The following is a 12,222-nucleotide window of genomic DNA, read 5'->3' as shown; positions in this document are numbered from 1 at the left end:
AGCAGGGCATATCACCTCCTCAGTGTCAGTGTCCTCTTGTAGGAAATGAGGGGTGATGAGAAGTCTCCAAGAGTTTTGTCAGCGCCCAATGTCTTTCAGTCTATGAATCTACTAAAATAATCATCCCAGACCGATTCCTATTTTTTATGAAGATTCCCATTCTATTTTTTTTGAATATATGAGCTGAGAAATTAAGAAACATTCTGATCAGTATTATGATAACAGAGCAGAGGACTGTGTTTTAGGATGAGGTGGACTAGCAGCTTGTCACTTTTTCAAGTTAATCCCTCTTAGAATCAGTGCCTCCAAGGAAACACAAGTCATGGCATTTGAGGCAGGAAGTTCTTGTTCTCTGGCAGCTTCACCATCAACTGGTGACCGTGGATTAGACTGGGATGTAACTGGGCTCATTTTGGTTCCCAAGGGTACACCATGCCAGGCTGCTGATATTTGGTTAGAATATGTAATCAGCTATAGACCCTAAATGATTATACAATCAGTTCTCAATCATCCCAAGTACTCTTTACTTTATTTTACCCCTTCCTGTTTGTTCCTCCTTTGGTCTGTATCATAATTCACTGAAGTATATAGCAAAGAAATAAAGAAAGCAAAAAGAGTTCAATTAATGCCTTTTGTTGTTTGAGGAAAACAAAAATGGTATTTGGAATGTCTTGATATTAATTTATCATTGCCTCTTGTTGTCAAGGGTGATCAAGAATTAATTGTAGAGTTGAGGAACAACCAATATCAAAACATTTATGGAGCCAACAGAACCACATCTGAATCTAACACACTGCAGTAAGCAGGAAGGGTTCAGAGTGATAATGAAGCAATGATACCGTCATCCCCTGACATTTTAAGGCTGAGAGTCTGATGCACACTCAGTGCCAAGACCCTCACAAGTAAGAAGCACACACTTGAACATAGGCTGGGAGAAAGAAGGAGGCGCTCACCTGGATCTTTCTGATCACCCAGTTTGTCTAGAATGTTGAAGGAAATGTCAAGGTACTCTCTCTGGATGGCACTGACCGCAATCTTCCTCTGTTTCCTCTGCCGGGGGACAATCTGAATCTTAAATTCCGACTCCTCAGCTCCCTCCTCCTCTGCCTTCCTCTCAGGGTTCTGTTCTGTGTCTGATTCAGCGATGACGTCGGGCTTCTCACCCTCCATTGGGTTCTCCGAATCTTCAGGGACCTTGAGGAGGACAGTTTTTGCCCCTGAACTTGGCATCAGCCCACCAGGCTTCTCCTCCTCAGTGCTGGGCTCAGCGTTATCATCCAGAGACGTCTCGGGGAGGGCAAATGACTTCTGAAGGAGGTCTCGTTTTTGCTTCAGCGTGAGTGGGCTGCCACAGGAAAACTCTTGCAGCTCCTCAGGCTTGACTAACTCTTCAGAGTCTGTGGGGTCTTCCAGAGCTATGAGAGAGGCGTCCTTGTCACCCACGGACTGGTTATTTCCTGAGTCCTTAGAAGAAAAGTCTTTGGAACAATCCTCCACGCTTACTTGCACGAGGGGCGTTGTACTGAGGCTGAGGACAGAGGGGTGTCTGGGGACAGAGGGAGAAGAGGCAGCATTCTGACCAGAGGCACCCTCATTCCCTTGGTCCATGGTCTCCTCTTCATCACTCTCTACTATTCGCAGAGGAGGAAGAGGTTCAAACACAAGAGAGTCGCTATCCGACGTTGAGAGCATAGAGCGTTTCTCAGGCCCAGATGTTGAATCTGAGGACAAGTCAATCAGATCTAAATCCTCTTTGGGGGCAGGCTTTATTGGGGAATCAACTTTCACCTCAAATGCCTCCATGCAATTTAACCTAACTTCTGGTATCACCGGCCTCCGAGATTCTTGGAAACCTTCCACAGCTAGGTTCTCGGGGATGTCGGCACTGCCGGGCCTCGTGGCAGAATTCTGTCTAGATCGTCCGTGGTCGTGCTGTCTTTGCATAAAATAAGCAGCGTGGGCAGAAGGCTTGTCTACGTCACAGCGGTCTATGCAGGACTTCCTACGGTGCTCGTCTAACGTAAATAAGAGGGAGTCTGCGTTTCCTATATCAAGAGATTTTTGTTTTAGAGAGCGCAGCTTTTTTTTCTGAATGCTTTCTTCTCTCACACAGTGTAGGATGTTGTCTTGTAATGCACTCGTGTCTCTATATTCAGCCAGCTCTATTTCACCTGATTAAAACAGAAAAAGCTAGTACTATTTTACTTGGAGATTTCAACTTTCTTTTCCCCTCATACTTGGGCATACAATTGGCATCAATAATAATCAGAACCCAGCTCCACCAAAAGGGAAAACTGACTTTCTGGCCAAGTTTTCATTAAGTTCATTCTAATTTCAAAAACCAGAAAACTTTGGAATGAGAGAACCCCCAAATGGCAGTTTAAGATCTTATTTCCAAAATCAGGCTTCAGGATAATCCCTCAGCTCTATTCATTTGTGTGCTGGAGAGGGGATCGCTTTTGGCTGAGGTCAGTCTAGAAAACTGTATTCAAATTGTGTGGAAGGGAAGCAAACATTTCGCAACAAATCAAATCAAGCAATGGCCCTCTAAGACAATCATGACGTTAATGATGTATCTGTCAATTCACGTATATATATAAGTGTGTATATATATATACTGGTTATGCATACATATATATAAAATCAACAGTATTAAAATGTGTAGTAACATAATAAAATTAAGATTTCACCCCAAACAAATGGTAGAGTACAACATTTCTGCATAAAATTACTAAGAGGAAAAAATTCATACTTCTCTGAACATTCATCTCAACCGGCTGATATTTCACCATTTTGCTGCCGCCTATCCTTTTCAATCTTGCAAAAAAAGTTTGAGACTCTTTATTGCAGGGTCCAGTAGGTGTATCATGAATATCAGATTCATCAAAAACACTATCTTCTTCTAATTGGGGAGAGAAAGTCAAAATTACACTTAAGAGGTTATTCTCTCTTAGGCTGTGTCTACACAAGCATTTCAACGAAAGCATCATGGAACACAGTCTGGGGTGGTTCCTACACCAGCCCAAGTCTAGCCCAGCTGGGCATTTAATTCAGGTGTCAAATTATTCAGAAGTTGAGCAGAACAAACTGTTATAAGTTTGCCCCTCAATTTCCATGTCACAAAGGGCAGCATTTTCAAAAGAGGCATCTCAATATTCCGATAGAGCCTTCATGGGGAGCTTTTTCAATGCACTTAACAACCAGATAACCAATACATGTCAGGAATCTGGGACACTCCTGAAACGTGCCTGCTTTGGGTGAATTTTCAGGCTAATTTGGCAAAAGAAAATTAAACACAATGAGTAGATCTTGCCCCTTCCACAAATACATGCCTTCCTGGGATCTGAGAACTGGCATAGACACAGCCTAACAGTACATGCACCTTATACTTTGTGAATGCAAAATACTGTACTCTACACTTGAAAATGAAACACATGACACACAGAAAAAGCTTAGAAAAGCCGCTGGTCATCTCAAAAGCTCCACAAATGATTATGGACTGAAAGAGTAAACAAAGGAAAAAGAAAACAGAAAATAACATCTCCCCACTAAAGTAAGACTCTTCTCGAGTTTGCCGTGGGCGCTTTTATGAATCCCAGAAAGAATCTTTGACTGTTACGGTCCTGAGGCTCCATAAACAAACTGGTCACTTAGAGTCCTAGCAAGCTTGTATCTGTGTCCTTTTCTACCCGCTTTTGGCCACTTTTAAATCAAAGAGAAACCCCAAAACACATTAATGAGGAAAATGTTGTTATATTGCAACCCACAAAATTCCCTTAATAAATTTTCTTCTTTCATCCTTTGAAAAGGTCAAAGCCATGTACAAAATAGCAAGAGAAAAGGCTGCAAAAACGCGTTAACACCACAGGGAATGGAATTAACCTACTATTCAAGTTCAACATCATTGAAATCACGGTGTTTGGCCTATATTTACATCTACATGTATGAGAAAATGAGGTTCAGGTGTGATTGTGATTATTTAATTCTCTGAGTATAAGGGGAGTACAAGCTTAGAGTTAAGTTTTAAGGACCGATTCTGTCTTAAAACACAAGATTCTATAAGTAAATGAAATTTGAACAGCAGATGCTGGACAAAGTAATCAAAATAATCTTTTGGGTCAAATGAAAAAAAAAAAATAAGCGTTAATGATCAAAATGGATACAAAACTCCCAGTGAACTTCTGCAATGATGAGGAAGCCTGTCAATACAACATTCTGTTTTATTTATTTCATTTTTTAAAATACTCTCCTTTGAAAAATACAGCTTTTTTGGAGCAAGAGTTATGCAACTTCCCTTACATAACTTTGTATCAATGATAATTCTCAAAATGAATTGAATGAGAGTGACAGGAAGACTTCAGCATGGCTCCTCTCACCCAGAAATGTTCATCTGGGATTGGTCCAGGTACTGAGCCCACACTGATGACATTTATAGTTTAACTGAGTCTGTCCAATTTCCCAGAAACTAGGACCTAAGATGGTAGACAAGATATTCTTCAGGAAGGATCTGAATGGTATCAGAACTTAAAGAACTTTCTCTCAGTCCCATCTCTGGCCAACCTAGAGTCTTGAACTTTTTGGTAATAAATGAACAATAGAACACTGGCTCCAATCCATCCTATTCAGACATCTGCAGAGCAGTTCTACCAAAAAGGAATCTATGAACACTACTAAGAGTCATGGGGCACTTGGCTTTCTCGTAGGACTGGATGAGATGATGTCATCGTTCATGAGTCTAGCCACCCTGAAACAGACACAAAAAACACACATCTTGGCTCTGCAGTTCTCACCTGAAAATATCCAGGCTGGAAGTTTACTCTAGCTAAAGTTTCATTCTGCTGCCTCCTTTGTAGAAAAGCTATCAATACAAAAAAGTATTGATACTAGAAATAATTTAAACCTATGCAAAATATTTGATTTCATTTGCCTTTAATTCTTATTGAATAAGGAGGCTAAGAAAGACCACTTCAACACATTTAGACTCCATTCAAATCTAATCTCAAGGTCAGAAGCAAACCAGAGTTGGACAGGATCATGGCACCACTGAGTACCAACCAAGAATCATTTCACAGCCCAAAGCAAGATGTTTCCAACATGAAGGAAAAGGCTTACAAAGTCTCCTTAACCAGACAGCAGACAATTTTTCTTTTTTCTTTTTTTGTTGCAAAACATGATTTCTCATGAAAGGAGATTTAGAAGCATATCGATTATTTCTCTTGAGTGCTCATTTTAAAAAAAGGAAAGCAACAACATTCATGGGAAATGTGGAGAATTAATGAAGCAGTAGGTCATTTTTTTTTTTAACTCCAGAATAGTACCTGGGGTGCTCCTCTACGGTCTAAGGAAAACATTGTCCAGAAATGTATTACGTATGCAAGCTGAGTTTGGGATAGGATTGAGATATGTAAAGTACCTTTTTCCTTTTCGCTGTATCTGCTTATGTTACTGTTGTCACTGTACAGAGGTCCTGCCGTGGCATGGGGCTTGCAGCTATGATACTGTGCATTGAGTGTATTGACTGTTATGTGAATCAGATGCAGAAGGACCTTGCTGATATCACAGTCTCGGTATGGATACTGCTCAATGAAATGGAGGGAGAAAAATATAAACAGTTATTTTCAAGGGTAAGTTTTTCCACTTGATCTTGCTAGCTATTTTTCTCAGTCTCTTCTGGGTAAGCAGAAACGTCAATTCTTACCATGGTCTTATTTGAACAAGGGATTGTATCCCCACCCTCTTCCACCAAATTATGGATGGCAATGCATGCCAGTTTGTAAGTTTTAATTTATTTCAAGAAAATGAGCCGCCATAAACATAATGTAGGAGTACAATTTTAAATAGTTTTCTTGTTTTCTGATGTAGTACTTAATACATAGATAAAATATGAGGTCTGAGCATAGACAGAGATTATGGATCCATGTTCATCGTATTTGGCTTTAAACGTTTTAGAGTATATACTGGCATGGTCTACATTTCTATTTTCCTTCCAAAAGTTCTTCACTTCTGAATACTAATTGTATATCGTGAATCTTCCGAAGGTCAAATTACTGAAGGTCAAATTACTATCTTACAAAATTTTGAGCTTAGATCTCTTAAATGTTCTCTCTAAAAGAATTGTTCCACCCAAAAAAAGATTGACTACAGCAACTCACCTTGTAAAGAATGACAAGCAAGGCCTTCAGCCACATCTGCCGGATGTGAGGCTTTAGAGACCAGAGGGAGCAACGAGGTGGCTGTTGGAAATAATGCCGGAGTTGAGGACAAGAGCAGTATTTGAGCACCTGAACCACCAAGGGAAGAAGGTGTTTTCCCAAATTAATGTTATAGTCCATGACCTGAAACAGGAAAGAAAGGTAACAACTGAAGAAAAGACAACTACAAAGAACATTTATAAGCCAAAAGGAAAACTTGGAACCATCAAAACATGAGCAAAATATTTACCATGTATCTCACAAAATACTATTAATAATGGCCAGTACCCATAAAGGGACAAAAGTCCAACCTCACAAGAAATTTAAAAACTTGTAACTTCATTTTATCTACTTAATTGTCTAATTATTTATCTACTTAATTATATGCTGAAAATAAACTTCCTCTTTGAAAATGTCCTATGTTGTGTGCATGCTAAGTCGCTTCAGTCGTGTCCAACTCTTTGAGAGTCCATGAACTGTAGCCAGTCAGGCTCCTCCATCCATGGGATTTTCCAGGCAAGAATACTGGAGCAGGTTGCCATGCTCTCCTGCAGGGGATCTCCCCAACCCAGCGCACAGGTGGATTCTTTACCACTAGGCCACCCGGGAAGTCATATTAAACTATTACCTAGAATCAATGAAAGCATGTAGAGTTGGTAATTATGTGAGGAAACAGGCATTCTCAGACACCACTGGCTAGAGTATTTCTCAAATTTTTCAGGAGAGCAGTTTAGCAACATGTATTCAGAAGCAGGAAAAAGCACATAGCCTTTAAATAGCAATTAAACATATCCTAAGGAAATAAATCAGACAGGCATTTCCAGATGTATGCATAAAGATACCCAGCATTATAGCCACTCCAAATTGCCAATGACCTCCATATTCAACAATATGGAATTAGTAAAACAAAAGATTGTTTATATAACAACAGAATACTCTATAGACATTAAATGGAATACCGTACAAATTTATTTACATGATATGAGCTTCATAACAAATTTTAGGCTTAAAAGAGACATGGAACTTCCCAGGCAAGTATACTGGAGTGGGTTGCAATTTCCTTCTCCAGGGGATATTTTTGACCCAGGGATCAAACCCAGGTCTCCTGCATTGCAGGAGATTCTTTACCAACTGAGCCACCAGGGAAGCCCAGACATAAGTATGTATATACATACATATGCATATACATGCACACATCCAGGCACATATATATATATATCAGTATGTATAAATGATCCCATTATTATAAAAAATATGTGCACATATACACATAGTTGAGGACAAGAGCAATACAGCAACATGTATTCAGAAGCAGGAAAAAGCACACAGCTTTTATTAGAGCTTCTCTGTAGCTCAAATGGTAAAGAATCTGCCTGCGAAGCAGGAGACCTGGGCTCAATCCTTGGATTGGGAAGTTCCCTTGGAGAAGGGAATGGCTAGCTTCTCTAGTATTCTTGCCTGGAGAATTTCATGGACAAGGAACCCAACAGGCTACAGTCCATGGGGTCACAAAGAGTCAGACATGACTTAGTGACTAACACTGCCACTACTAATGACCTTGAAACATGAGTTACAGAATGTGCTAGGGGAGGGCAGCCTAGATTTTTATCCTACTTATCACACAGATGGTAAACTGAAAGCTAACCACACATGTACATACCTATGTATGTATGCGTGTATATAGGAATGTATGTAAACCTAGAGCCATCAACATATACCAAAATGTTAGTAACTGATTTTGTGATGGGTTTCCTGGAGATTTACTTTTTAATTTTTTTGCTTATAGTTTGAAAATAAATATACATAATGTGAACATAGAAAGAGAGAAGTGAGGGAGGAAGGGTAGTGAAGTTTGCTATCTGAAGTGGCATCTTCTGTCTCTATCACAGACAGGTGAGTATTAGTAATGATTCATCTAGTTATCAGCACCAGCAGGAGACATGCAAATTGCTCCCACATTGCTTCTCCGTGTTCACTATATCAACGATCTGTTTGAGCTAAATGGTAACAGCTATGATCATGAGTTCTTTCCACGCGACAGGCACTGATGAAGGTGATTTTCAGTATGTTGTCTCTAGTCTTTCCCCAAAAAATCTATTACAATGAGCAAAGAAGCAAGGATGCTTAAGGCCATAACAGTTTTAATAACAGTGGCAGAGCTGAAATTCATATCCATTTCTCTCTAGCCCCAAGTTCTACACTCTTTGCAGATTAGGGCAGCCATTTTGGAAATTTAGATTTGTAGCACTGGTCAAATTAGGCATATATATACACCCAAAGTGTGAAAGGCACTCAGTCATGTCTGACTCTTTGTGACCCATGGACCTGAGCCCTCCAGATTCCACTGTCCATGGGATTCTCCAGGAAACACTACTGGAATGGGTAGCCATTCCCTTCTCCAGAGCATCTGAGGGATGCCCAGGCATTGAGCCTGGGTCTCCTGCATTGCAGACAGATTCTTTACCTTCTGAGCCACCCCGGGAAGTCCATGTACATCGATGGTCTATTAATTCTGCTCCTGGATCCATATCCCAAAAGAATTCTCACATTGTTGAATAAGGCTGCATGTACAGAATGGTTGGGGTTTCCCTGATGGCTCAGACAGTAAAGAATCTGCCTGCAATGCAGGAGACCCCAGTTCGATCCCTGGGTCGGGAAGATCCCCTGGAGAAGGGAATGGCTACCCACTCCAGTATTCTTGCCTGGAGAATTCCATGGACAGAGGAGCCTGGTGGGCTACAGTCCATGGGGTTGCAGAGTTGGACACAACTGAGCAACTAACACTCGACTGTACAGAATGGTTACTGCTGATCTGTGTGAAAGGGTGAGGAGTCGGGAGCAATATGAGTGTCCATTACTGAGGGAATGGATAGTTAACTCATGAGAAATATACATCATGGTATATAACACAGCAGTTACGAGTAGCAAAGAAACATGAAAAATGCCAATGATGATAATATGATATGAAGTAAGTTGAATGATTAACTCAAGTCTCCACTTGAAACCAAAAAAAGGAAAGGATTGGGAAAAAAAAAAACCTACAAACAAAAATTCCACACTCCTTTACTATTTAATAGAGTTTCAGTTTAGGATGATGAAAAAGTTTTAGAGATGAAAGTGGTGATGGTTACATAAGAATGTGAATATACTTACTGCAACTGAATACTACAGTTGAAAAATGACTGAAATGCTAAGTTTTGGACTTCCCTGGTGGTCTAGTGGTTAAGACTCTGTCTGCCAATTCAGGGGACACAGGTTCGATCCCTGGCCCAGGATGATCTCACGTGTCATGGAGTGGCTAAGCCCGTGTGCCACAACTACTGAGCCCACACTCAAGCCTGTGCCCGCAACAAGAGAGGCCACCAACATGAGAAAGCCGTGCACTGCAACAAACAGCAGCCTGGCTCACTACAACTAGAGAGGTCCTGCGTACAGCAATGCAGCCAAGAATAAATAAATAATTTTTTTTGAGAGGTCCTGCGTACAGCAATGCAGCCAAGAATAAATAAATAATTTTTTTTTTTAATTCTTAAGTGCTAGGTTAAGATTTACCCCCGTAAATCCCCAACTCCCTTTATGTTATCAGGCTGCTGATGTCTTCTATACACCCCTGGCTTCCCTGGTGGCTCAGAAGGTAAAGAATCCATCCGCAATATAGGAGACCCAGGTTCAATCCCTGGGTCGGGAAGATTCCCCTGGAGAAGTAAATGGCTACTATGGACAGAGGAGCCTGGCAGGGCTGCAGCCCACAGGGTCACAAAAGAGTCAGACACAACTGAATGACTGACACAGTACAGTAACTTGCGCAAAGCTTTACACTCAACCAGTGTTGGCTAAATGGAATTTCATGACTCGTTTGGACTAAAAGCCTAACGGCATGACTCATGAAAGCTTCCACTTACCTGGGCAATCCCTGCAATAAATGCATTAAAGCAAGTTGACAGGCGCATTTTCTGAGGTGCGATCATGAAGCAGCCTTCCTGCTGGTCGTAGCCGAGTAAGACGTAGAGGTGCCGCTTGACCGTGTTGAAGGCCTTGGCGCTGCTGATGTCCGACTCGGCGCTGCTCTCGTCCTTGGCCATGAACTTCATGAGCACTGTGATCAGCTGGTGCACTGTCTGGTGGTCGATTCCAGCGTCTTCGGGGAGCAGGTCCTTGATGGTGTTGTCATTCTCAGGGGACTGTTGTCCTGTCGGTACAAGAAAGGCCGTCAGTGGGTGGCTCCCCCACAAGTAAGTTTACAGTCAAATTTCACTTATCGATCAAGCACCACTTTGTCTGCTGCCTCTAAATATTTAAAGGTCTGTTCTAGACAAACTCAGACATAATATGGCCTACTAAGCAAAGCACTGATCCCAGGATGGAAGTTATGTTGTTGTATCAACAACCAATTTGGGAAGAATGCATGTGTGCTAAGTCGCTTCAGTCGTGTTGGACTCTGTGCGATCCCATGGACTGTAGCCCACCAGGCTCCTCTGTCCATGGGATTCTCCAGGCAAGAATGCTGGAGTGGGTTGCCATGCCCTCCTCGAAGGGATCTTCCCCACCCGGGGATCGAACCCCGGGTCTCTTAATATCTCCTACTTTGGCAGGCAGGTTCTTTATCACCAGTGCCACCTGGGAAGAATAAGGGAATGCAAATAAAAACATGGCACTAGAAAGCAAAGTTATCTTCTGACAGCAAGACAAATACCTACACGCAATTTACATTTAGAGAACTTTTAAATACCTTGGCAAAGTTTTACCTTAATAAAGAGACATTTTCCTTCCAGCTTTGTAAAATAAATAGGTAAGAATAACCACAAAATAATATTCATCAAATCTGCTGAGCAACTAAAACATCCATTGGGTTACTTTGTTTAAATTATTATCTCCATTCAGTTATGTTCAAAAATCAGCTGAGGCCAAAAAAAAAAGTTTCCTTCTCCAAATTCTGAGATAACAGCAGTGTGTACTCTTTGAATTATACATTCAAAATTAGAAATAGCAAATGATAATTCCTGCTGTATGTAATGAGAAGCACACAAGGGGTGGGAGGGCACAGACAGAAAGAAAGAAGCATGAACTTTTAAAAACAGAAACACGCCACATGAAGGTGAGCTGAAATTCACATGCAAAGAAAAAATACCTCAGCCCCTAACTTACTTTTAACCTAACAAATAATCACGTCTGAACAGGTCCCTGACATGGACTTTCTCAGTTATTTCTTAAAGTCAGAAATTATACCCTGTCTCCCCTTGTTTTCTGCCCTTTAGTTTAGGACTTTGAGGGAAGGAAAAATGAGATTTGCTCTCCTATATTTATATTTGGGGCCTTATTCAAAATACCCTCTGCATCCTTCTCCTTCCTTTGACATGAGAATTTCTGAATTGGAAACAAAGCTTTTGCCTGGTGGGTTAGACGAGCACACATCATTCTCATCTCTCATTCTGAGAGAAAACATTCTAAATGATGACAAGCTTTGGTTACAAATCATTATACAGCAAACTGATTTTATCCATTTAAATTACAGCATGCAGGATACAACAAACAGCTAGATAGTCAGTCATATTCTTTAATTCCTCAACTGATCTGTCAAAAATCTGTCTTCCAGGACCAACCAAGAGAAACAAGATAGAAGGAATGTTTTCTGGGGACCACAGAAATTAGTTGTCTGGAGCCTAAACACTTTCTCTGTCAAATTCCAAATTTACTAGTTTGAAACTGCGCATACTACAGTTTATGTGCTTGGTTGTCTAGACTTCCCCAGATGATCAGAATGTTGATCTGCTCAAAAGTGATGCCCTAAGATGGGATCTTGGCAGTGAGTGAAAAGGTTACAGAATCAGCCAAGTCTAAGAACGTCTAATATAGGGGAAATCACCTAACAAACTTCACTATAACCCTTGAACATTAACAACATTTTCTGTCTCATAGCCTGTTCATGAAGGAATAAATATGTGCAGTGTACTTTAGAGACTTTTTTATCAAAAAATTATTCAAATAAAACCTAAAGATTTGTTTATGATGCTGTTTCACATGCAGAAATAGT

The 12,222-nt window shown here is 40.8% G+C and overlaps 1 protein-coding gene across 6 annotated transcripts in view; it reads right to left on the bottom strand.

The window, feature by feature from the left end:
• Window positions 1–12,222, bottom strand: part of UNC79 (unc-79 homolog (C. elegans)) — a 286,801-nt gene that overhangs the window by 83,143 nt on the left and 191,436 nt on the right. For all 6 annotated transcript variants that reach the window (XM_010836213.1, XM_010836214.1, XM_010836215.1 and 3 more), the window contains 5 exons: window positions 10,094–10,380; window positions 6,153–6,335; window positions 5,414–5,576; window positions 2,753–2,902; window positions 954–2,171 (listed from right to left, as the gene is read on the bottom strand). In XM_010836213.1, the coding sequence (XP_010834515.1) occupies window positions 954–2,171; window positions 2,753–2,902; window positions 5,414–5,576; window positions 6,153–6,335; window positions 10,094–10,380 (2,001 nt within the window). The remainder of the gene's footprint in view (window positions 1–953; window positions 2,172–2,752; window positions 2,903–5,413; window positions 5,577–6,152; window positions 6,336–10,093; window positions 10,381–12,222) is intronic.

Source organism: Bison bison, unplaced genomic scaffold (assembly GCF_000754665.1).
Source record: "Bison bison bison isolate TAMUID 2011002044 unplaced genomic scaffold, Bison_UMD1.0 scf7180017864061, whole genome shotgun sequence".
Classification (NCBI taxonomy): domain Eukaryota; kingdom Metazoa; phylum Chordata; class Mammalia; order Artiodactyla; family Bovidae; genus Bison; species Bison bison.
Note: the sequence above shows the minus strand (reverse complement) of the source record. Positions and strands in the feature narration are given on the sequence as shown.